The 26,204-nt window shown below is 39.6% G+C and overlaps 2 protein-coding genes across 2 annotated transcripts; both read right to left on the minus strand.

Annotated features, from left to right (window-relative positions):
• Positions 1 to 1,001: 1,001 nt before the first annotated feature.
• Positions 1,002 to 6,033, minus strand: LOC122904147 (cationic trypsin-like). Its single transcript, XM_044244620.1, has 5 exons — positions 5,994 to 6,033; positions 3,412 to 3,571; positions 2,399 to 2,652; positions 1,749 to 1,885; positions 1,002 to 1,228 (listed from the first exon to the last, which is right to left on the minus strand). The coding sequence occupies exons 1-5, from the start codon at positions 6,031 to 6,033 to the stop codon at positions 1,079 to 1,081; spliced, it is 741 nt and encodes a 246-aa protein (XP_044100555.1). The 3' UTR covers positions 1,002 to 1,078.
• A 13,856-nt stretch (positions 6,034 to 19,889) lies between these two features.
• On the minus strand, positions 19,890 to 24,347 carry LOC122904148 (cationic trypsin). The gene is made up of 5 exons (XM_044244622.1): positions 24,308 to 24,347; positions 22,220 to 22,379; positions 21,207 to 21,460; positions 20,574 to 20,710; positions 19,890 to 20,039 (listed from the first exon to the last, which is right to left on the minus strand). The coding sequence occupies exons 1-5, from the start codon at positions 24,345 to 24,347 to the stop codon at positions 19,890 to 19,892; spliced, it is 741 nt and encodes a 246-aa protein (XP_044100557.1).
• Positions 24,348 to 26,204: the final 1,857 nt, after the last annotated feature.

Raw genomic sequence — 26,204 nt, forward strand, 5'->3', positions numbered from 1 at the left:
ACCTTGATCTTGGACTTCCCAGCCTCCAGAACCATGAGAAATTAGTTTGTGGTTTAAGCCACCTAGTCTATGGCATTTTTGCTGTAACTGTCTAAACTGACTAAGATAATATCCCTTCTTCACCTTATCAAGGAGGCTGGGAACATTTCTCCCTTTCAAACCTCCTCCACCTGCTCCAGTGTTTCCATGCTCAGATCCCATGATATCTTTTTCCTGGATCCATACTGCATATGCACAGGAATCCTGTGCTACGACTTGTACTCCACGCCAACTCTGTAGCCAAATCTTCTATGAACTTGGCGTAATAGATCTATTTCCTACAAATGTACATGCATTTGCACTTCCTTTTTCTTAGAGTTCAAAATACTACATTATTTGGCCTGAGATTTAGGGGACTGGTGGTGGAGAAGGGGCCCAGATTGCTTGCTGACGTCATGGCTGCTATAGCAATAAAACCCCATTAGGAAATAAGAAAGATCTTAGAGAACTGGGACCATAGGTTAGTAGAACCTTGCAGAATTCAGGAAATTGGTGATTTGTAAAAATTTCTCCAACTAGTGGTTTCCCTCATCTAGTCTCACAGAGTTTCAGATGGATTAGAGCACAGAAGGAGACCATGGTGTCACAGCAGTGGCAATGCATCAGCAATCAGGATAGTTGGAGCTTGGTCTCTGCCTGACTATGAGCTTGCCAAAGGACTTTGGGCCATTGAATTTCACTTTCTGCACCTTGGTGTCATTCTCTGTTCAAAATGTGACAATCACAATGACCTCTAAGCTTAGGGGACCCCACAAAGCCTAGCAGATAGTAGGTGATTAATAAATTCATTTTGAGCAGGCAGAATGAATCACAATGTATCCCTTCCAATTCATTCCTCCTATAATTGTTCAATTCTATGCCCACCTACTTACACAGCAGCCAGTTTGAAGAGAAAGTTAATAAATACAAAGTAAGGACAGTTCATGGACACATAGGATGTGGAGCAAAATGTTTTTATTTAGATACTGTTTTCAGGCATGGTTGGAAGTTGAAATTGACCAAGAGGATAGTACATAGAGTATGACACATGCTTACATGCTTAGTTGGCAGCAATGGTTTGCTGAATCCAGCTTACGTAGTTGCAGACCTTGGTGTAGACACCAGGTTTGCCTTTCTGAGCACAGCCCATACCCCAGGAGACAATGCCCTGGAGCTCTCTGTTGCAGACCACAGGGCCACCAGAATCACCCTGCGCAAGAGGGAAGAGACAGTAAGGACTCCCAACTATGCCAAGATGGGAGCAAGATTCAGCGTTGTTTCTCCATGACCCTTGGTCTGTTTTCCCAGGTTGCTGATTCTCTAGGAAGCACCTTCCCTTCCCCTGGAAATCCAATTCTTAATCTCTGATGGTATAACTCTCCTTTCTCCTCCCTCCTTCTAGCTCCTGCTCTTTTCTTAGTTGCAGGCACACAGGGCCAAAAGAGGAAAGACTTATGAGTGCAATGCTACTCAAGTAACCCTATTTTTTTTTCAGAAAGATTTCTTCTACAATATCACTCCTAAATAGGGCACCTGGATGTCCTGTTTCCACGCCATCTTCTGTGTATCTTTTTACCCTTATCCCTAGCTCTTAATATATCAAAAAGAAAATTTATTACTGATCACAAATTTATCCATGGTCCCTTATAATCCATCACAGAGATAGCTTTTCAGCCTGTGTTTTGGGAAAGGGAATTATTGTGGAAGTGCATGTAGAAAAAGAAACTAACCTGACAAGAATCCTTTCCACCCTGCAGGTAACCCAGACAGATCATATTGCTGGTGATTTTGCCAGGGTAGGCTTTGCGGCAAGTGCTGTCAGAGAGGATGGGAGCTTGAAGACACTGCAGGACATCAGGATACTTTTCTGTGGGGCAGGAGAGTAAAAATGGAAGAATATTACCTATAGGATTCCTGGAGATTTCTTTGCCTATCTCCCTTTACCTTCCCTACTGTCTCAGATTGCCAGTATCTTCTGTTTTGGAAGAACAGTTGTTATCTGGAATGACTTCTAAACAGTTTTCATCAACAAGTTGTTCTCTCTGACGTTAGCATCAGTGACTACAGATCTCAAATCTAGAGACTCTTTCTCAAGCAGGTCTCTACTTTAGGCTGTACCAAATCCCTCTGTTGTGCTTACCTCCTCAGTTTCTACTTCTTTGCAAATCACTAATCACACTTCAATTAAATATCTGCCATCTTTATCATGGCTCATTTTTGTTGTGTGTCCCAGCAAAGGCATCTTCCTAAGATTCCATATATCTACAAACGATCCTCTGGGAAACTTGTCTTGAGTGACAATTCAGACTAACTGAGCCTCTACATGTCCTTCACTTCTAGGATTTCCAGACCTGGTGCTTTTGCTCCAGGTGACACTTACGCCCAGTACTCAGGGTGTTCCCCCAGCCAGAGATGAGGCACTGGGTACCAGCAGCCGCACAGGATTTTGGCAGAGAGATAGAAGACACTCGAGAGTTGAGGGTGGCTGGAGAGCTCAGTTTAATCAGCATGATATCATTATCGATAGTATTTTGGTTGTATCTGGGGTGGCGGATGACCTTGGCTGAATTGATGAATTGCTCACCACCCTCAGAGACTGCGATGTTGTGTTCTCCCAGACGCACCTGGATTCGGCTGGATCAAAGAATGCAAAGCCTTAAAGGACCAAGTTGAGCTTTTCCCTTTTCCCAGTTCACCCCAGTCATAAGCATCAGCACAAACACCATCCCCTGCAAGCATTTCCACACACAGAAAATTGTGCATTAAGATAGCCCTATCAGACGTGGTGCAGGTGACAGTGACTTTTAGGTGGGTGTCCCTACCAGTACAGACTCACAGCCCACCATCTTGTTAGAAGGTTAGTTCCCATGACTAGTGATGCCAATAAAACGATGTTAGGTGAAGCAGGAATTGGTGACGACTTCCCAGCACCTGCCACTTCTCCTCTGGTTCAGATTATGTATTACTCTGGGGAGATGTGGCAGGAATCAGAAACATGACGGAAATTTAAGGGGGCAGAATGAACTATGTTTATTTTCAATATTGTACTGGAGGCTTCCTGTGGATTATTTCCTCCATATGGAGATATAAAGATTAAGAGTATTTGTTGATTCATGCTCTTGAGCTAGTTCAGAGTATTCTTCATCACTCACTAGTCCCCCCTCCCCATGTCTTCGGTACCATCACTTGGAAGGACATCAGGGAACTCTAAGTTTACCTTTCCATGTAAAATTCCCTCCATGAATTATTCAGTACCTGGGAGGAATGATTAGCCTCCTAGATCTGAATGCCTGACCCTCAAGCATAACTGTGTAGTTTGCCCTGAGTGTTCTTTGGCTTTGCTGGGGCATGAGTTGTTCTGAGAGAACAGGGAGGTGAGGACTGGTTACTTACGACTTGTAGCAGTGAGCTGCGGACACCACCCACTGGGAATTGATGAGGGAGCCGCCACAGAAGTGATAGCCCGAGTTCAGGGACACCTGGTAGGGAACAGAATTCCTCTGACAGGTGTAGCCCCCAACGATCTTGTCATCATCATCAATGGGGAAAGCAGCTGACCAGGAAAAGTTGGAAACAATCCGTTAAACAGATCCATCTTGGAATTTCTACTTACCACCAAGTTTTGGGGGATTAATTATAAAAGAGAAGATAATTTTTTCCTGTCACACATAATCAGGAAATGGCGATAACATAATTTTTTCATGATTTTTCCAAATCTTATTATTCAATACTTTTAATACCTACTGTACCTATTAGAAATATCTAATTTTAAAATGTATGCTTTAAATTTGGTTTGAAGTGGTGGGGGGGTGGGGGGTGGGGTACCAGGTGGTTGGTATTATAGAGGGCACGGCTTGCATGGAGCACTGGGTGTGGTGAAAAAATAATGAATAATGTTTTTCTGAAAAAAAAAAACAATATATTTATCAATTTTTTATGTTATATATCAGTTCTTTTTTTTCAATTTATTTATTTTCAATTTTATTAACATATAATGTATTATTAGCCCCAGGGGTCCAGGTCTGTCAATCTCCAGGTTTATGCACTTCACAGCACTCACCATAGCACATACCCTCCCCAATGTCTATAACCCAACTCCCCTCTCCCTCCCCTCCTCCCCCCAGCAATCCTCAGTTTATTTTGTGAGATTAAGAATCACTTATGGTTTGTCTCCCTCCTGATCCCATCTTGTTTCATTTTTTTCCTTCCCTACTCCCCAAATCCCCCTCATTGCCTCTCAAATTCTTCATATCAGGGAGATCATATGATAATTGTCTTTCTCTGATTGACTTATTTCACTCAGCCTAATACCCTCTAGTTCCATCCACATCGATGCAAAAGGCAGTATATTGTTTTTTAATGCATGTTTTTTAATACACGTACACACACAAACCCATCCATCAGAGACTCCTTATGTAATAAATGTCCTGAACATTACTCTCTAAGGGTATAAAGAATACATTTTATATAAAACTTTGCTCGGCAGACCTGAAAGGTTTCAATAAAGCTTTTCAGTAACCACACTTATGTTTATTTATGGTAGTTGGTAGTTGGAAGCTTTTAGAAGCCCATAAGAATGTTCCAGCCTAGAAGGAATTGAAAGTTTTGTACTCTTGTTCCCCCAGTTTCTCTTTTGGTTCTTGCCTCAAATTTTCATGGCATAATTTAACAGAATATGATATGGTTTTCTTTCCAACATTTCTCCTTATCTCCATTTTCTTTCTAACATTTTAAAATTTACTCAACATTCTAAAGTCTGCCCATCAGATTATTACAATTTCTGTGGCTCCCAGAATTGATGATTGTATTATACATACCCTATTGTTCAAGTATTTTAAAGTAATTTTGGGAAAGACAGTTCCAGATCTATAGAAATATGTACTGAATTTATGCCCATCCAATTCAGGAAAATTTAATCATAAGATTTCTATAAAATTAAGTAGTATAAAAAAAAGAAATAGACATTTTTCTTTCTTCTGATGATTAAATATGTTATTTTTCACCAGAGAAGTTTTGTTAGCGAGGATGTTGTAAAACTCAGCCCCTAGCTTTTATTCATGAGAAATGAAGTACAGTCACCTGTCAGGATCCCTGTGAAGATGTCTGTTGGTATAGAGGAGACTCAGGCTTTGACCTACATAGCCTCTTCAATGAGCCCAAGACTAGTCACTAGTCCCAATTTTATCTTTCAATGATTAACTCCAAAGGCTTAGAAAGGTCAAAACAACATCTCCTTAATGTTAACTATCCTTTCCTCTTCTCTCTTTCTCCATAGATTTTACCTTGAAATTCAGAGCAATTTCTGCCTCTTTATACTTTCTGCGCTAAGTACTCTTGCTCACTATCATCTTTTCCCATCAAGGCAGACTGATTTATGTGTAGACATTTGTAGAACTATAGTCCCTCCCTTTATGGTGGTTTTGGTTACCCTTGGTTAACCAGAGTCAGGAAGTGAATTATCTGTTTTCTGATGATTCTTCCAAAGGTCATTACTAACCTAATCACAATGCCTACGTCATTCTCCCCACTTCATCTTATCACATAGGCATTTTATCATCTCACATGATCACAAGAAAGGTGAGTACAGTACAATAAGATATTTTGAGAGAGACAAACAGAAGAGTATAGTCACATAACTTTTATTACACTACATTGTTATAATTGTTATATGCTTTTAGTAGCTTTGTTGTTAATCCCTTACTGTTCTTAATTTGTAAAATAACTTTATCATGGGTATGTATATGTGGGGAAAAATCATAGTATGATAGGAATCATTACTATCTGTGGCTTTAGGCATCTACTGGGGGTGAATGTAGCTGCCACAGAAAATAAGGGACTACTATATACACTGTCATTTCAATATTTTATGTTTTTTGAGTACAGAGATTCTATTCCGTATTCATTGTTGTCTTTCAGAGTACAAGCTGCAAACAAATACATCAGGCACACACATTGAATCATTATTGTAGACTCACCAGCGACTCCCAGCAGGGCAAGGAAGATGAAGGTCTTCATGGTTGCTCCCTGGATCTGGACTGGGGAGGGCAATGCATGTCTGTCATCCTCAGCTATTTATACCTCCAGGTTTGACATCGACAACCAAGGTTATGGGTGCCAGAAAAGTAATTTTAATGGAAGCTCACAAATCCAAATTTAGAATTAATTTCTGTGCCAAATTGAAGATAATTCAGCATCAGATGTAAACATGATCTTTTGTCTACTTTTCCAGAAGGTTATGGGAATGGAAGTAATAAACCCATCTGGTGTGATGTGTTCCCCATAATAGAAAAGCAAGTTGGAACAAGGTCATGGAATAGGGTTATGGGAGTCCTGTATCCCAGGCAAAATCTTAGGTACTTGCTTATCTCAATTGTGAACTTTTATCCTGAGGACTATCTTGAACACTACTCCCTTGATGTTTAATTAACATTGACTCACAAGTATATAATTTTTCCATGATATCTCTGGCCTTGGATAACCATGTTAGCTTTTCATCATTAATAAGGACAACTTGTTTCCTTGAGAAAAGAAAAATGTTCTGAATTGAAGCTATGATTCGTCTGAATGGCATCTAGATGGAAGAGTGAATGAATCACATTTACTAGAATTTACTATATATTTTACATATATGAAAACATTGCATATGTTTATTTAGTAATTCTCATTACAACCCTAGAAGGTACCTATTACTATCCCATTTTACATATGGGAAAACTAAGGCACACAAAATTGCAGGAACTTGACCAAAACCACATAGCAGGTATACAATAGGGTCAGGATTATAACCCAGGAAAACTGGCTTCAGAGTCTCTGCTTAACTGCTGTACAGCACTTCTCCAATAAGTTCACCACATTCTGGACAGCATGATAAAGCAAAAATCTTGGCCAATGATAATAGAATTGAAATGTATGAAGGGCTTCCTATGTGTCAGGCACTGTGGATGGGATTTATAGACATCAATTCATTCAGTACTTACTGCTTAACTGCTTTATAACTGTTTTTACAGTTTTTCCATTTAAACATGGGGAGGGTGAAACTTAGAGACACTACAAGTTCTGCTCAAAGTTTTATGCTCTTCAATGGTCAACACGAGGTTCAAACTCAAGCAACCTCTTTTTTGAAGCCATGGCCTCTACTGCGATGTGATAAACATAATTAAGCTGAACCCTACCAAATTAAAGGATGACTCTAGGGAGCAGTTACAATTTTTAAAATATTATTAACATATAATATATTATTTGCTTCAGGGATACAGGTCTGTGATTCATCAGTCTTGCACCATTCACAGCACTCACCGTAGCACATACCCTCCCCAATGTCTACCCCAGCCATCCCATCCCTCTTACCCTCCTCCCCTCCAGCAACCCTCAGTTTGTTTCCTGAGATTAAGAGTCTCTTATGGTTTATCACCCTCTCTGGTTTTGCTTGTTTCATTTTTCCTCCCTTCCCTTATGATCCTCTGTCTTGTTTCTCAAATTCCTCATATAAGTGAGATCATATAATAATTGCCTTTCTCTGATCAACTTATTTTTCTTAGCATAATAACCTCTAGTTCCAGTCATGTCATTGCAAATGGCAAGATTTCATCTTTTGATGGCTGCATAATATTCCATTATATATATATATATCACATCTTCATGTGTGTGTGTGTGTGTGTGTGTGTGTGTGTGTGAGTGTGTGTGTGTGTGTGTGTGTGTATCAGATCTTCTTTATCCATTCATCAGTTCATGAATATCTAGGCTCTTTCCATAGTTTGGTTATTGTAGACATTGCTGCTATAAATGTTGGGGTGCATGAGCCCCTTCAGATCACTGCATTTGTATCTTTAGGGTAAATACCCAGTAGTGCAATTGCTGGGTCATAGGGAAGTTCTATTTTCAACTTTTCAAGGATCTTCCATACTCTTTTCCAGGGTGACTGTACCAGTTTGCATTTACACCAGCAATGTAGGAGGGTTCCCCTTTCTCTGAATCCTCTGTCATTTCCTGGCTTGTTAATTTGAGCCATTCTGACTAGTGTGAGGTGGTATCCCACTGTGGTTTTGATTTGTGTTACCCTGATGCTGAGTGATGTTGAGCACTTTTTCATGTGTCTGTTGGCCATCTGGATGGATGTCTTCTTTGCAGAAATGTCTTTTCATGTCCTCTGCCCATTTTTTGATTGGGCTCTTTATTATTTGGGTGTTGAGTTTGGTAAGTTTTTTATAGGTTTTGGATACTAGCACTTTATCTGGTACATCATTTGCAAATGTCTTCCCCCATTCTGTCAGTTGTCTTTTGGTTTTGTCAACTTTTTCCTTTGTTTACAAAAGCTTTTTATCTTGATGAAATCCCAGTAGCTCATTTTGCCCTTGCTTCCCTTGTCTTTGGTGATGTTTCTAGAAAGAAGTTAATGTGGCTGAGGTCAAAGAGGTTGCTGCCTGTGTTATGTGTTTCACACTCAGGTCTCTCATCCATCTTGAGTACATTAAAAGGATTTTGGCTATTGTTGTATCCCATTGGCTAATATATTGTATAGTATCATATTGGCTAGTATTTTGGTGAGCATTTTTGCATCCATGTTCATCAGCAATATTGGTCTGTAATTCTCCTTTTTGATGGGGTCTTTGTCTGGTTTTGGGATCAAGGTAATGCTGGCCTCATAAAATGAGTTTGGAAGTTTTCCTTCCATTTTTATTTTTTTTGAAGTTTCAGGAGAATAGATATTAATTCTTTTTTAAACATTGGTAGAATTCCCCTGGGAAGCCATCTGGACCTGGGCTCTTGTTTTTGGGAGATTTTTGATGACTGCTTCAATCTCCTTACCAATTATGGGTCTGTTCAGGTTTTCTATTTCTTCCTGGTATAGTTTTGGTAGTTTATATGTCTCTAGGAATGCATCCATTTCTTCCAGATTGTCAAATTTGCTGGCATAGAGTTGCTCATAGTATTTTCTTATAATTGTTTGTATTTCTTTGGTTTTGGTTGTGATCTCTCCTCTTTCATTCATGATTTTATTTATTTGGGTCCTTTCTCTTTTCTTTCTGATATGTCTGGCCAGGGGTTTATCAATCTTATTAATTCTTTCAAAGAACCAGCTCCTAGTTTCGTTGATTCGTTCTACTGTTCTTTTGGTTTCTATTTCATTGCTTTTTTTCTCTGATCTTTATTATTTCTCTTCTCCTACTGGGTTTAGGAGGAGAAGAGCTGTTCTTTCTCTAGCTCCTTTAGATGTAGGGTTAGGTTGTGTATTTGAGAACTTTCTTGTTTCTTGAGAAAGGCTTGTATCACTATATACTTTCCTCTCAAGACCACCTTTGCTGCATCCCAAAGATTTTGAACAGTTGTGTTTTCAATTTCATTTGTTTCCATGAATTTTTTCAATTCTTCTTTAATTTCCTGGTTGACCCATTCATTCGTTAGTAGGATGCTCTTTAACCTCCATGTATTTGAGTTCTTTCTAACTTTCCTCTTGTGGTTGAGTTCTAGTTTCAAAGCATTATGGTCTGAAGATATGCAGGGCATGATCCCAATCTTTTTTTTTTCCCAATTTATTTATTTTCAGAAAAACAGTATTCATTATTTTTTCACCACACCCAGTGTTCCATGCAAGCCGTGCCCTCTATAATACCCACCACCTGGTACCCCAACCTCCCACCCCCCCCGCCACTTCAAACCCCTCAGACTGTTTTTCAGAGTCCATAGTCTCTCATGGTTCACCTCCCCTTCCAATTTACCCCGACTCCCTTCTCCTCTCTAACACCCCTTGTCCTCCATGATATTTGTTATGCTCCACAAATAAGTGAAACCATATGATAATTGACTCTCTCTGCTTGACTTATTTCACTCAGCATAATCTCTTCCAGTCCCATCCATGTTGCTACAAAAGTTGGGTATTCATCCTTTCTGATGGAGGCATAATACTCCATAGTGTATATGGACCACATCTTCCTTATCCATTCATCTGTTGAAGGGCATCTTGGTTCTTTCCATAGTTTGGCGACTGTGGATCCCAATCTTTTGATACCAGCTGAGACCTGATTTGTGACCCAGGATGTGATCTGTTCTGGAGAATGTTCCATGTGCACTAGAGAAGACTGTGTATTCCGTTGCTTTGGGATGGAATGTTCTGAATATATCTGTGGTGTCCATCTGGTCTAGTGTGTTAGTCAAAGTACTTATTTTCTTGTTGATCTTTTTCTTAGATAGATAGATATCTATTTCAGTGAGGGGGTGTGTAAAGTCTCCTACTCTTACTGTAATTACTGTCAATGTATTTCTTTGATTTTGTTACTAATTGGTTTATATAATTGGTTGGGGAGCAGATAATTTTTTTTTTTAAATCCAGGAACTGTGTTCCTGGAACAGGAGTTGTCAAAATTAATGAGGCAAAGTAGAAATTTTCAGAATAAGTGAATCTCAGGAAGAACTAATCTCTAGCTACATATGACCAAATTCTCCTCTTACACATCTGAATGCCCTACCAGGATATTATGCCTACCAGGATTTTATGTCCACTTTAACAAATCCTCCCTCCTGAAGCAGTTTGTTTCTTTTACACTTGAAATGTTGCTGATAAAAAGATGACTAACTAGAAGGCAGGATTGCCGGGTAATTCTGTGTTCTGGGGAATTGCCCTGCACTCTATAGGATACTTAGTTACAAGTACCACTAGCACCTCTTCCCAGTTCTGAAAGCAAAATGTCTCCAGACATTGCTAAATATTCCCTTGGGGTCAAAATAACCTCCTGCTAGGAACAATTGATCTAAGGGGAAAAGATGGGCAAAGTGACTTCTAAGGCCATAGCCATGGGAAAGTGCATCAAACATTAGGTCAATGTAGGTTATCATTAACTACTGAATGAGTGGAACATAAGGCAGGGAGTCACCCTTTTCTGATCCCAATATCTCAGAAATTCTGACATATCTCCTGATGTTTTTCCTCCCCTCTCTGTGACATGGCCTTTCTTTTTTGTCCCCCCTACCTTTGTGACTGTGCCCCTCTGCCCTCAGTTGCCATCTCTCTCCTTCTAAAGGGTCCCTCTGCCATATTTAAAGACTCATCAAACATTGAGATATGAAATAAATTTAATAAATCATCCCTCACCTCCCATTTTCATGATGAGAAAGCTGTGGTCTTCACAGAAGTTATTGGCAAAGTCAGGACTCCGACTGAATTTCTGGATTTCCTCTGACATGTTAAACTTGATCGGAACCCTGTGCTCCCAGAACAGTGACTGTTAAAAATCCTTAGAATTTTATGGGGCGCCTGGGTGGCTCAGTGGGTTAAAGCCTCTGACTTCGGCTCAAGTCATGATCCCAGGGTCCTGGGATCGAGCCCCACGTCAGGCTCTCTGCCCTGCTGGGAACCTGCTTTCTCCCCTCTCTCTCTCTGCCTGCCTCTCTGCCTACTTGTGATTTCTCTCTCTGTCAAATAAATAAAATCTTTTAAAAAAAAATCCTTAGAATTTTGTGTTCAGGGAAATGGCTTACCACAAGGAACTACCCTTCTACACAGGAGTTACTAGAGACTTTGCCACTCTTATGACTGCTGTAAAACTCGGGATGACTCCCTTGTTTACCTGTGGCAAAATTAAACACAGACCTTTCCCCCATCTACTTGCACCTGCTGAGGTGGTGGGTGGTGACCCTCCCAACTCCCCGTTCTTTGTCTCATGAATGATTAGTTAACGTTAGAATTCCTTTTTCCCCTGAAACTGGCTAAACACAGAGAAAACTTTTTTTTGTTCAGCTAACTGAGAAGCCCTCTGACTGCAAAACAGTTGCTTTTCTCAACTACAACTCTCCCCACCTGTAACTTCTTTATTTCTCCCTATAGAAGTCTTTAGGCAAAACTGTCCTGCTGAGACACTCCGATCTTTGGATCTGGGGTGCTTTTACTACAATAGTCTGAATAAAATCATTCTTCTTACTTGTTCAGTTTTTATCTTTGACATTTATTACTCTCCAATGTGCTACACTCTTGTTTATAAGTTAGCATTGCATTGTAGCTTCTTGACTGTCCCCACCCCATGCCGTCCTGCAGAGGGATGAAGCAAATAATGGGTTCCATCAGGGATATTGGTTTACAGTTTTCTTGTAGTGTTCTTCCTTCTCTGGCTTTGGTATCAGACTCACATTGGCTTCTTACAATGAATTTGGAAGTGTTCCCTCCTCATCAACTTTTTGGAAGAGTCTGAGAAGGATACGTGTTAATTTCTCTTTAAAGGTTCACTAGAATTTGCCAGTGAGGGTGTCTAGCCTGGGAATTTTCTGTATTGGGAGGTTTTTGATTACTAAGTCAATCTCTACTCCTCACTGATCTGTTCAGTTTTCCTAATTATAAAGTGTTTACAACAGTGAGTTCTAATGGGAAATAGGAAATGCTATGTAAATGCTTGAATGAAATAAAATGAAATGAAATGACTGTGACTTTCATATCTCCATATTTTCCAGGTTTCTGGGGATGCTTTTCTTCCCTAATGTACAAATATTTTTGTGAAGTCCTATATAGTGGTGAAGAGCATGGACTCTGGGGTCTAGCTTCTAGGATTTGATTTCTGGCAGCAAGACTCATGGCTGTCATACATTGAAGAAAACTGTTGACCTCCTAAGCTTCATGTAAGGAGGAATATTCGTGCCTATTTCTTGGATAGTTGTGAGGTTTGAAGATTACTTGAAAGTATGTAGACATATTGAAAAAACTTAATAAGTACTGGTCGTGATGATATTGATGATGATTGTATTTTTCTCCTCTGCCACAAGGAGGAATGAATCCTGAATACTAAGAAGGAATAAACCTTCAGTATGTATCCGGTTCACAGAATTGGGATTTTGGCTCAGCCCTATCCTGTGCATGCTGCTCCTAAAGTCAGCGATTTGAGGCTGTTGAGCACCATGAGGGCATCTGGAGCACAGGTGTCCACAGTCTACTATAGCTCTCTCCCCTGAAATAAATTACTCTGCCTCTTATTGTAACTGTGTTTGGCTCGTGACACACGGTGATGAATGTGAGACTCTGAACAGATGTGGGAGGATGAGGGTGGAGCCGGTCCATAATCCCAGCCTGCCCTGCACTGCGCGCATTCTCAGCTGGCTTCCTTCCCAGACATGAATGTGGGTGGTGGAACTTTTGTAAGGTGGTAAGGGCTACGACTAAGTTTTGTGAAGTAAACATCCTGGGAATTTACTAAAAACAAACAATATATTTGCTCTGTAAAATCCATTACATGTTTATTGAGAAAAATATAGGGGAAAAAAACCAACAGAAGTATGAGACAACAATAAAAACTCACTAATTATAACTCCACTTAGCATTGTCCACTATGAGCATGTCCTGCATTGTATTACTTTTTGCTCTGCTCAGTCTCTATAATTTTCACTCAACAAAAAAATAGTTAATAATTTTTTACTTTTTTTAAAAAAGAGCAAGCAGTTTAAGGCTCTCAGCAATATTGAGAGGAGGGTGCAGAGATTTCCCATATACCCCATGGTCTCAACAGTGCATACCCTGTCCCATTTCCAACATCCCCACCAGAATGGTCCACTTAACTACAAAGGATGAGACTACACTGACACATTATTACCCCTCAAAGTCCATAGTTTACCATAGCAGTCACTCTTCTTGTCATTGTATAGTCCATAGGTCTGGACAAATGTATAATGAATGACATGTGTTATAAGAGTATCATACAGAGTATTTTCACTGCCCTAAAAGTCCTCTGGGTCTGCCTGTTCATCTCTTCCCTGACTTTTGGCCCTTAGAAATTACTGTTTTTTTATTGATGACATGATTGTGTCTTTTCCAATGTCCCATCATTGGAATCATACAATATGTAGCCTTTTCAGTTTACTCTGTCCCTTAGTCACATGCACTAAGTTTCCTCCATACCTTTTTGTTGCTTAGTAGATCATTTCTTTTTAGCACTGAATCATGTGGCTGGATGTCCCACAGTTAATTTATCAATGCACCTATGGAAGAATATCTTGGTTGCTTCCAAGTTTTGATAATTACAAATAAAGTTGCTATAAATATCCATATGTAGCTTTGTGTGTAGAGATATATTTTTTCTCTATTATTGGATCATATGGTAGGATGATTAAGCAGATCCCATAGTCAAGATAGGGTACAAATAGACAACAATTAGACTGAGCTACTCAGAATAAATGAATACTCAAGACTAAATAAAGACTTCTGTATTTTTATCCATTAAATGAGACAGAACTTCTTAATTGACTTTTCTTTTCTTTTTCTTTTTTTAAATTGTATTATGTTAGTCACCATACAATATATCATTAGTTTTGATATAGCGTTCCACGATTCTTTGTTTATGTATAGCACCCAGTGCTCCATGCCATACGTGCCCTCCTTGATATCCACAACCCTTCACCCCCTTCCCTCTAAAACCCTCAGTTTGTTTCTCAGAGTCCACTGTCTTTTGTGGTTGATCTCCCTCTCCAATTTCCCACTTTCACTTTTCTTTTCCTTCTCCTAATGTCCTTCATGCTATTCCTTATGTTCCACAAGTAACTGAAACCATATGATCATTGACTTTCTCTGCTGACTTATTTCACTCAGCATAATCTCCTCCAGTTCCATCCTTGTTGATACAAAAGTTGAGTATTCATCCTTTCTGATGTCTAAGTAATATTCCATTGCATATATGGACCACATCTTTTTTATCCATTCATCTGCTAGGTACAACTAAAATAATACTAAGATAGTAAGTAAGTATCTTTACTTTTTAAAGGCCTTTGAATATTTTATTTCAATACCAAAATCACTTGCCATAAAAGATAAATGGTGAGAATAGCACATTTAAATAATAATTAAATATGATTTCTAGACTAAAAGAGGCTTCTATTTGTCTTGTTAAGGCAAATTTTCTCAGATGATTTCATCTTGAGCAGAGGGTGAAATTCTTTGCCTGTTAATGGAAAAACTAACAAGTGGATTATGGTATGTACCAATATAAAGTAAACTTCCACTAAGCCTATCTATACTGCATGAAAAAAATTTACATAAGGAGCTAAGCGTCTATGTGCAGATACTGCTTTATTTTACATTCCTATGAAAGGTCATAACCATGAGGTTGACAGTTGAGAGCCATCTTACGGTTTTCAGAGCAAGGGATAAGTAAGTAAATTCAATTGTTATTCAGATTAGACACAGCAAGGAAAAAACACTTTTGTCTTTAGACAATTGTGTTCCTAATCTCAGATTGTTACCTCTTTATATATTTCCTTTTATTTGCCCTAAATAAACCATCTCTTTCTGGATCTGAATTGGGTATTTATTTATAGTAAATACAAATATAGTAAATATATGTTGTTGAGAGATATCACATCTCACTCTACAAGGTGGCTTTTTATTTTAACTTGTAGTATGTATTCATAGGTCTTTTTAAAAAGAAAAAAAATATTTATTTATTTTAGAGTGAAAGAGAGAGAGCATGAGAGGTGGGAGGGGCAGAGGGAAAGAGAGGGAGGGAATCCTCAAGCAGAATCCCCACTAAACCCTATACAGGTCTCCATTCCAGGACCTTGAGATCATGACCTGAGGTAAAATCAAGTCAGCTGCTTAACCAACTGAGCCGCCTGAGGTCCCTATTTTCATAGGTCTTTTTATGTGTTTCTCTGATTCAATGTTGACCCTTGAACAACATGAATTTGAACTACATAGTTCATATATTTGTGGACTTCTTACAGTACAGAACTGCAAATGAATTTTCTCTTCCTTATGATTTTCTTAATAACAGGTTTTTCTCTATCATAAGAACAAGTCTGTAGTACTTGTATATACCAAACACAAACTAGATTGTATTCGTACAAGTACTACTGACAAGTATGTATACAAGTATGTATGTATACAAGTATGTATACATACTTGTATACATACATACTTGTATACATACTTGTACTACATGTAACTACTACATACTTGTATACATACCAATATGTAGTACTTGTACATACTGTAACATACCAAATATGTGTTAATCAAACGTTTACGTTATCAGTAAGGCTTCTGGCCAACAGTAGGCTATTAGTAGATAAGCTTTGCAGAAGTCATAAGTTACATAAGGATTTTTGACTATGCAGGATGTTGGTGCCCCAACCCTCATGTTGTTCAAACATTCACTGGAGTTTAGAAGCAGGTCTGTGCCTTCCAGTCAGCCTCCCCTTTATCCAGTTGCTCTTCCTGCAGCATTTGCATGGAACAGCAATGTAGTCTACAGTCTTATTCATTTGTTTTCTGTTTACTCAGTGAGAATACATATACCATGAAGGTAGGGTTTTGCCTGAATTTTCTTCTTACATCTTTAGTGCATTTTTAAAAGTGTTGGCCTATGGTAGGTTTTCAGTAAGTATTTGTTGAGTAAGTGGTTGAATAAATGAGCAGAATAGTTACATTGTTTCTACTGAGGGATGTGCCAGGTTTATTTACTCAGTCCTCTGTTAAATGGATATTTGAGTTGTTTCTGGGTTTTCAGGATTTCATAGACAATATATCGACAAGCACCCTGGATTACTCTAGTGGAGATGGTGGCCTCCTCCTTTACATCCACTCCTCCTCCTCTTGGTGACTAGTCTTACAACTACTCAGTTAACCAAACACATACCATGTAAGCCTAGATTCTTGCAGCATGAAAAGCCCACCCCTTGCTCTGATGCCATGCCAGGTCACTTCTTTGTGAATTAATTAGCATAATCCCATTTGATTATTGGCTCAGGGTTGTGCAAATGACCAGATTCAGATAAAGACATACAATATGACAATGTCTGCTGGGGCTATCTGGGGAGGAAGTTTTCTAGATCTGGTGGGAGCAATTTTGTTTATCTCTTTCCCTGGATACAGACAAGAGAAAGTAGGGCCCTGAGGGCTTTTTGATCACAAGGCTTTATCCCTAGGATAAAGTGACAGAAATGACAGTAAATGAGAGTAATGCACAGGGTAAAGCCAGGAGTAAATTGGGTCCTTGACATTTTTGCATTGCTGAACCACAACATCGCTGAAGCTTTCCTCATTTCTAAGAGTCCATTAATGCAAGACCTGATGAGTTGGATATTCTATTCCTTGCAACCGAATGACTTCTAAATGCTACACTCCCGTGTATGCTTTGTTTTGTCTTTACATGCATGTTTTAATAGGATAGAGTTCTAGACGTGAAGCTGCTGGGTCAAAGAGTGCACAGATTTTACAGTTTAATGTAAATATACAAATTACAAAGGGTTAGATTTTAAAAAGACAATAGAAGGCGATAAGAGAAACTGAAAAGGGACTATAGAATGGTATTAAGAAATGGGATTTGTTTTGTTTGTTTGTTTGTTTTCATACTTCTCTTCAGGCCTGCCCTGATCTCTCACCTTTTATCTATCTCACTTAGCCTGCCAGGTCTCTGAATCTGCCCTCTACTTGGGCAGAGGTGGGTAGGCGCATATTGATGGTGGCGATGGAGTGGAATAGGAAGCATTTCAGAGGAAACAGGAGAATTGTTCAGCTCATTTGTTTCTGCACAGAAGCCTGAGGTGTTTAGCTAAGGTAGATCTATAGCTACCTATTTTAACAAAGAGAAGTTATGTATAAAATTAATTTAGGCTCTACACAAACATAAAAGCAATTCAATGAGAACTATGGAAATAAGACAGGACAGCTTAGTTATGCTCAAATAGTTAGGAGACTTAAATGCAAAGAAAAGGAATTTGGGCTCCATCCTGGTGGCATTGACAAGGCAATATTAGGGGTTCAAGACTGCTCCCTATGAATGTGCCATCCGGAGTTACAGAAGAATAGAAATTTGGTGATGGGGTGTGTACCTTCCCATACTTTCCTCTTCCAAGATACCCAGTATAGACTCCATGATTGTGTCCCCCCACCAAATGTATGTGCCCAAACCCTAATCCACAGTGGGATGGTATTAGGGGGCAGGGCCTTTGCAAGGTTTAGATGAGGTCATAAAGATGGAACCCCTGTGATGGGATTAGTGTCCTAATAAGGAGAGACTAGAGCCCTCTCTCTGCCCTGTGAGGACCCAGTGAGAAGGCTACTGTCTAACGTGCCAGAAGTGGGCCACCAATTTTCTTTTTTTTTTTCTTTTCAGTGTAACAGAAAAGCACACCCAGTGCTCCATGCAATATGTGCCCTCCATAATACCCACCACCTGGCTCCCCTGACCTCCCACCCCCCACCCCTTCAAAATCCTCAGATTGTTTTTCATAGTCCATAGTCTCTCATGGTTCATCTCCCCTTCCAATTTCCCTCAACTCCCTTCTCCTCTCCATCTCATTGAGATACCACCTTAGACAAGTTAGAATGGCCAAAATTAGCAAGACAGGAAACAATGTGTGTTGGAGAGGATGTAGAGAAGGGGGAACCTTCTTACACTCTTGGTGGGAATGCAAATTGGTGCAGCTACTTTGGAGAACAGTGTGGAGATTCCTTAAGAAATTAAAAATAGAGCTTCCCTATGACCCTGCAATTGAACTACTGGGTATTTACCCCAAAGATACAGATGTAGTGAAAAGAAGGGCCATCTGTACCCCAATGTTTATAGCAGCAATGGCTATGGTCGCCAAACTGTGGAAAGAACCAAGATGCCCTTCAATGGACGAATGGATAAGGAAGATGTGGTCCATATACACTATGGAGTATTATGCCTCCATCAGAAAGGATGAATACCCAACTTTTCTATCAACATGGACAGGACTGGAAGAGATTATGCTGAGTGAAATAAGTCAAGCAGAGAGAGCCAATTATAATATGGTTTCACTTATTTGTGGGGCCCCCACTATTTCAATGGCATCTTGATCTTGGACTTCCCAGCCTCCAGAACCATGAGAAATTAATTTATGGTTTAAGCCACCTAGTCTATGGCATTTTTGTTGTAACTGTCTAAACTGACTAAGATAAGATCCCTCCTTCACCTTATTAAGGAAGCTGGGAACATTTCTCCCTTTCAAACCTCCTCCACCTCCTCCAGTGTTTCCATGCTCAGATCCCATGATGTCTTTTTCCTGGATCCAGACCTCATATGCACAAGAATCCTGTGTTGAGACTTGTACTCCAAGCCAACTCGGTAGCCAAATCTATGAACTTGATGTATTAGATCTATTTTCTGCAAACATACTTGCATTTGCACTTCCTTTTTCTTATAGTTCAAAACACTATATTATTTGGCCTGAGATTTGGGGGACTGGTGGTGGAAGAGGGGCACAGATTTCCTGAAGACATCATCACTGCTATAGCAATAAAACCCCATAGGGAAAACAAGAAAGATCTTAGAGAATTGGAACACATACGTCGATAAAACCTTGGAGAATGCAGGAAATCAGTGATTTGTAAAAATTTCTTCACATGGTGGTTTTCGTCATCTAGCCTCACAGAGTTTCAGATAGATTAGAGCACAGAAGGTGACCATGGTGTCACGGCAATGGCAATGCATCGGCAATCAGGATAGCTGGAGCTTGGTCTCTGCCTGACTATGAACTTGCCAAAGGACTTTGGGCAGTTGAATTTCACTTTCTGCACCTTGGTGTCATCCTCTGTTCAAAATGTGACAGTAACAAAGACCTCTAGGCTTATCCGTGCTTATACCCTCAATAGACTACACAGGGCCAAGCAAATAGTAGGTGATCACTAAATTCACTTTGGGCAGGTGTAATGAATCATAACCTAACCTCTCCATTTTATGTTCATGTAATAGTTCAATCCTATGTCCACCTTCTTACTCAGCAGCTGGTTTGAAGAGGAAGTTTATAAATACTAAGTCAGAACAGTTCATAGGCACAGGTGATGTGGAACAAACATTTTTATTTAGATACTGTTTTAGGCATGGTTGGAAGTGAAATTGACCAAGAGAATGGTGCACAGAGCAATACACATCCTTACATGCTTAGTTGGCAGAAATGGTTTGCCGAATCCAGCTCACGTAGTTGCAGACCTTGGTGTAGACACCAGGTTTGCCCTTTTGAGCACAGCCAATACCCCAGGAGACAATGCCCTGGAGCTCTCTGTTGCAGACTACAGGGCCACCAGAGTCACCCTGTGCAAGAAGAAAGAGGCAGTAAGAACTCCCAACTATGCCAAGATGAGAGCAAAACTCAACATTGTTTCTCCATGACCCTGGGTCTGTTTTCCCAGGTTGCTGATTCTCTAGGAAGCACCTTCCCTTCCCCTGGAAGTCCAATTCCCAATCTCTGAATACATGGCTCTCTTTTCTCCTCCCCTCTCTTAGCTCCTGCTTTTTTCTTAGTGGCAGGCATGCAGGACCAAGAAGAAGTATAGGACTGGTGAGTGCAAGCTGCCCAGCTAACCCTGCCTTTTTTCAGAAAGTTTCCTTCTACAATATTGCTCCTCAGAAGGGCACCAGGATGTTCTGCTTCCATGCCATCTTCTGTATATTTTTTACCCTTAGCACTAGCTATTAATATTTGAAAAAGATAATTTATCACTGATCCCAAATCTCTGTAGTCCCTTATAATCCATTACAGAGATAACTTTTCAGCCTGTGTTTTGGGAAAGGGAACTGTGGTGGAAGTGCATGAAGCTCAGCTGGAAGGAGTACAAAGAAACTGACCTGGCAAGAGTCCTTTCCACCCTGCATGTAGCCCAGACAGATCATGTTGCTGCTGATCTGACCAGGGTAGGCATTGCGGCAAGTGCTGTCAGAGAGGATGGGAGCTTGAAGACACTGCAGGACATCAGGATACTTTTCTGTAGGGCAGGAGAGTAAAAATGGAAGACTATTACCTATAGGATTCCTGGAGATTTCTTTCCCTATCTCCCTTCACCTTCCCTACTCTCTCAGATTGCCAGTATCTTCTGCTTTAGAAAACAATTGTTATCTGGAATGACTTCCAGTTTTAATCAAGTTGTTCTCTCTGACGTTAGCAGCAGTGACTACAGATCTCAAATCTAGACACTCTTTCTCAAGCAGGTCTCTACTTTAGACTGTACCAAATCCCTCTGTTCTGCTTACCTCCTCAGTTTCTACTTCTTTGCAAATCACACTTCAATTAAATATCTGCCATCTTTATAATGGCTCATTTTTGTTGTGTGTCCCAGCAAAGGCATCTTCCTAAGATTCCATATCTACAAACGATCCTCTGGAAAACTTGCCTTGAGTAACAGTTCAGACTAACTGAACCTCTACATGTCCTTCACTTTTAGGATTTCCAGACTTGGTGCTTTTGCTCCAGGTGACACTTACGCCCAGTACTCAGGGTGTTCCCCCAGCCAGAGATGAGGCACTGGGTACCAGCAGCTGCACAGGATTTTGGCAGAGAGATAGAAGACACTCGAGAGTTGAGGGTGGCTGGAGAGCTCAGTTTAATCAGCATGATGTCGTTATCCATAGTGTTTGGGTTGTATCTGGGGTGGCGGATGACCTTGGCTGAATTGATGAATTGCTCACCACCCTCAGAGACTGCGATGTTGTGTTCTCCCAGACGCACCTGGATTCGGCTGGATCAAAGAATGCAAAGCCTTAAAGGACCAAGTTGAGCTTTTCCCTTTTCCCAGTTCACCCCAGTCATAAGCATCAGCACAAACACCATCCCCTGCAAGCATTTCCACACACAGAAAATTGTGCATTAAGATAGCCCTATCAGACGTGGTGCAGGTGACAGTGACTTTTAGGTGGGTGTCCCTACCAGTACAGACTCACAGCCCACCATCTTGTTAGAAGGTTAGTTCCCATGACTAGTGATGCCAATAAAACGATGTTAGGTGAAGCAGGAATTGGTGACGACTTCCCAGCACCTGCCACTTCTCCTCTGGTTCAGATTATGTATTACTCTGGGGAGATGTGGCAGGAATCAGAAACATGACGGAAATTTAAGGGGGCAGAATGAACTATGTTTATTTTCAATATTGTACTGGAGGCTTCCTGTGGATTATTTCCTCCATATGGAGATATAAAGATTAAGAGTATTTGTTGATTCATGCTCTTGAGCTAGTTCAGAGTATTCTTCATCACTCACTAGTCCCCCCTCCCCATGTCTTCGGTACCATCACTTGGAAGGACATCAGGGAACTCTAAGTTTACCTTTCCATGTAAAATTCCCTCTATGCATTATTCAGTACCTGGGAGGAGTGATTAGCCTCCTAGATCTGAATGCCTGACCCTCAAGCATAACTGTGTAGTTTGCCCTGAGTGTTCTTTGGCTTTGCTGGGGCATGAGTTGTTCTGAGAGAACAGGGAGGTGAGGACTGGTTACTTACGACTTGTAGCAGTGAGCTGCGGACACCACCCACTGGGAATTGATGAGGGAGCCGCCACAGAAGTGATAGCCCGAGTTCAGGGACACCTGGTAGGGAACAGAATTCCTCTGACAGGTGTAGCCCCCAACGATCTTGTCATCATCATCAATGGGGAAAGCAGCTGACCAGGAAAAGTTGGAAACAATCCGTTAAACAGATTCATCTTGGAATTTCTACTTACCGCCAAGTTTTGGGGGATTAATTATAAAAGAGAAGATAATTTTTTCCATCACACATAATCAGGAAATGGCGATAACATAATTACTATATGATATTTTCCAAAATATTATTATTCAATACCCTTAACACATATCCTATTTATACTGTTATAGCTATCTAATTTTTTAAATTTATGTTTTAAATTTGATAAATATACTGTGTTCTACATATGCAACACACACACATGCACATACACACACACACACACCTTCCTCAGAGACTATTTATGTAAAAAATGCCATGAACATTACTATCTAAGTAAAGAATACTTTTTGTACAAAACTTTTCTCAGCAGAAATGCAAATAGGTGTTCAATAATATTTTGCAGTAAACATACTTAAGTTTATATGTAATAGTTGTATAGTGTAGATATCCTCATGAAGTAACAGAAAGGAAGGTTTTAGAAGACTCCTAAGAATGTTTCAGCCTAGAAGGAATTGGGAGTTTTGTACTCTTGCTCCCCCAATTTCTATCTGGGTTCTTGTCTAAAATTTTTATGACATAATTTCATGGAACATTTTATGGTTTCCCTTTCCAGCCTTTCCCCTTATGTCAATTACCTTTATAACATTTTAAAATCTATTCAGCATTCTAAAATCTGCCCACCACTTTATTAAGATTTCTGTGGCTCCTAAAGTCAATGATTGTGTTATACATACCCTATTGTTCAAGTATTTTAAAGTAATTTTGGGAAAGATATTTCCACATGTATAGACTAATGTATTGAATTTATAATCTTCCAATTCAGGAAAGTTTCATTGTAAGATTTGTATAAAATTTGGTAGTATGAAGAGCCAGAAATAGACATTTTTCTTTCTTCTGATGATTAAATGATATGTTATTTTTCACCAGAGAGATTTCATTAGCAAGGATGTTGTAAAACCTAGCCCCTAGCTTTTATTCATGAGAAATGAAGTACCTTCACTTGTCAAGATCCCTATGAAGATGTCTGTTGGTGTAGAGGAGACTTGGGCTTTGACCTACATAGCCTCTTCAATGAGCCCAAGACTAGTCACTGGTCCCAATTTTATCTCCCAATGATTAACTTCAAATGCTCAGAAAGGTCAAAACAACATTTCCCTAATGTGGAAATATCTTTTCTGTTTCTCTCTTTCTCCATAGATTTTACCTTGAAGTTCAGGGCAATTTCTTCCTCTTTATGCTTTCTACGCTAAGTACTCTTGCTCACTATCATCTTTCCCCCACTAGGGAGATTAAATTATGTATAGACATTGTAGAAATTTAGTCCCTCCCTTTATGGTGGTTTTGGTTACCCTTGGTTAACCAGAGTCAAGAAGCAGATGATCCATTTTCTGATGTATCCTCTGAAGGTCATTAGTAGCCTAACACTAGGTCACAATTCCTATGTCATTTACCCCACCTCTCCTCATCATGTAGGCATTTTATCACCTCACATCATCAGAAGAAAATTGAGTACATACATTAAGATATTTTGAGAGAGAGACAGAAGAGCATAGTCACATAAATTTTATTACACCATATTGTTATAATTTTCTATGATATACTAAATTTGTTGTTAATCCCTTACTGTACCCAACTTGTAAATTAAACTTTATCATGGGTATGTATATGTGGGGAAAGGAAACGTAGTATAATAGGGTTCAGTATAATCTGTGGCTTCAGGCGTCTAGTGGGGGTGGATGTAGCTGCCATAGAAAAAAGGGTATTACTATATACACTGTCATTTCAATATTTTAAGCTTCCTAAGTACAGAGACTCTATTCCACATTCATTGTTGTCTTCCAGAGTACAAACTGCAAACAAATACATCAAGGGCATACACAGAATCATTTATTATTATAGACTCACCAGCGGCTCCCAGCAGGGCAAGGAAGATGAAGGTCTTCATGGTTGCTCCCTAGAATTTGACTGAGGAGTGGGATGAAATGACTCTCACCCACAGCTATTTATACCTCCAGGTCTGATATCAACACCCACGGCCATGGGTGCCAGAAAACTGATTTTATTGGAAACTTATTAATCTGAATTTATAATTCAATTTTGTGCCAAATCAAAGATAATTCAGTATCAGATTTAAACATTATATTTTGTCTACTTTTCCAGAAGGTTATGGGAATGGAAGTAATAAACCCATCTGGTATGTTGTGTTCCCCATAATACAGAAGTAAGTTGGAGCAAGGTCATGAAATGAGGCTATGGGTGTCCTCAGTCCCAGGCAAAGGTCTTAGGTATTTGGTTGTCTCAATTATGAACTTTTATCTTGAGGACCATCTTGAACACCACTCCCTTGATGTTTAATTAACATTGACTCTTTCACAATTATATAATTTTTCTGTGATATCTCTGGTCTTGGATATCCATGTTAACTTTTCATTTTTAATAGGGACACTTTGTTTCCCTGAGAAAAGAAAAATGTTCTGAATTGAAGCTATGATCGGTCTAGATGGAAGAGTGAAAGAATCACATTTACTGGAACTTACTATATATTTTACATATATAAAAACATTGCATATATTAATTTAGTAATTCTCATTACAACTCTAGAAGCTACCTATTACTATCCCATTTTACATATGGGAAAACAGAGGCACACGAAATTGCAGGAACTTGACTGAAACCACATAGCAAATATACAGTGGGGTAAGGATTCCAACCCAGGAAATCTGGCTTCGGAGTCTCTGTGCTTAACTGCTGTATAGCACTTCATTAAGTTTGCCACATTCTGGACAGCATGATAATGCAGAAATCTTAGCCAACAATAAGAGAATTCATATTTATGGAGTGCTTCTTATGTGTCAGGCACTGTGAATGGGATTTATATCCATCAATTCATTCGATCCTTACCCAACTGCTTTATAAGTGTTCTAATTTTTACTGTTTTCTAGATGGGGAGGTTGAAGCTTAGAAAAATTACATGTTTTGCTCAAAGTTTTATACACTTTAGTGATCAACACAGGGTTCAAACTCAAGCAGCTTCATTTCTGAGGCCGTGGCCTCCACTGTAATGCCATAAATGTAATAAACATAATAAACAATCTAACTCTACCAAATTAAAATGACTCTAGGGACCAGATAAAATTCTTGGAAATATCTAAGAAATGTGTTCCTGGAGCGGGAGTTGTCATAATTAACGAGGTATGGCAGAAACTTCCAGAATAAGTGAATCTCAGGAAGAACTAACCTCTAGCTGCATAGAACCAGATTCTCCTCCTACACATCATAATGACCTACCAGGATGTTGCGTCTATTTTAGTAAATCCTCCTTCATGAGTAGTTTATTTCCTTTACATTTGAAGTGTTGCTGGTAAAAAGATGACTAACTAGAAGGCAGGATTGCCATCTGGGACCAGGTAATTCTGTGTTGTGGGGAACTGCTCTGCACTCTATAGGATATTTGTAAGCATCTCTTGCCTTAGTTACAAGTACCACCAGCCCCTCCTCCCAATTATGATAACCAAAATGTCTCCAGACATTGTTAAATGTTCCCTTGGGATCAAAATCATCCCCAGCTGGGAACAACTGATCTAAGGAAAATAGACAGGCAAAGTAGCTTCTAAGGCCATAGCCATGAGAAAGTGCCTTGAACACTAGGACAAAGTAGGCACTTGTTAACTACTGCATGAACGACACATAAGGCAGGCGGTTGCCACTGATCCCTAAAAACCAGGGAAACTATGGAAAGGTCCAGGCTCACAATGAAGAAGAGAGAGCCTTCTCATCTTGTCCAATTATCTTCCATTTTGAC

The sequence above is a fragment of the Neovison vison genome, chromosome 4 (assembly GCF_020171115.1).
Source record: "Neovison vison isolate M4711 chromosome 4, ASM_NN_V1, whole genome shotgun sequence".
NCBI classification, from domain to species: Eukaryota; Metazoa; Chordata; class Mammalia; order Carnivora; family Mustelidae; genus Neogale; species Neogale vison.

What these genes read in the sequence shown, in the direction of transcription:
- LOC122904147 (XM_044244620.1), bottom strand. Translation starts at nt 6,033, where the DNA reads ATGAAGACCTTCATCTTCCTTGCCCTGCTGGGAGTCGCTG. An exon ending in GCAGCTCACTGCTACAAGTC is followed by an intron (nt 2,653 to 3,411) that starts GTAAGTAACCAG and finishes TCTTTGATCCAG; the next exon opens with CCGAATCCAGGTGCGTCTGG. An exon ending in GTGGAAAGGATTCTTGTCAG is followed by an intron (nt 1,229 to 1,748) that starts GTTAGTTTCTTT and finishes CCTCTTGCGCAG; the next exon opens with GGTGATTCTGGTGGCCCTGT.
- LOC122904148 (XM_044244622.1), bottom strand. Translation starts at nt 24,347, where the DNA reads ATGAAGACCTTCATCTTCCTTGCCCTGCTGGGAGCCGCTG. An exon ending in GCAGCTCACTGCTACAAGTC is followed by an intron (nt 21,461 to 22,219) that starts GTAAGTAACCAG and finishes TCTTTGATCCAG; the next exon opens with CCGAATCCAGGTGCGTCTGG. An exon ending in GTGGAAAGGACTCTTGCCAG is followed by an intron (nt 20,040 to 20,573) that starts GTCAGTTTCTTT and finishes CTTCTTGCACAG; the next exon opens with GGTGACTCTGGTGGCCCTGT.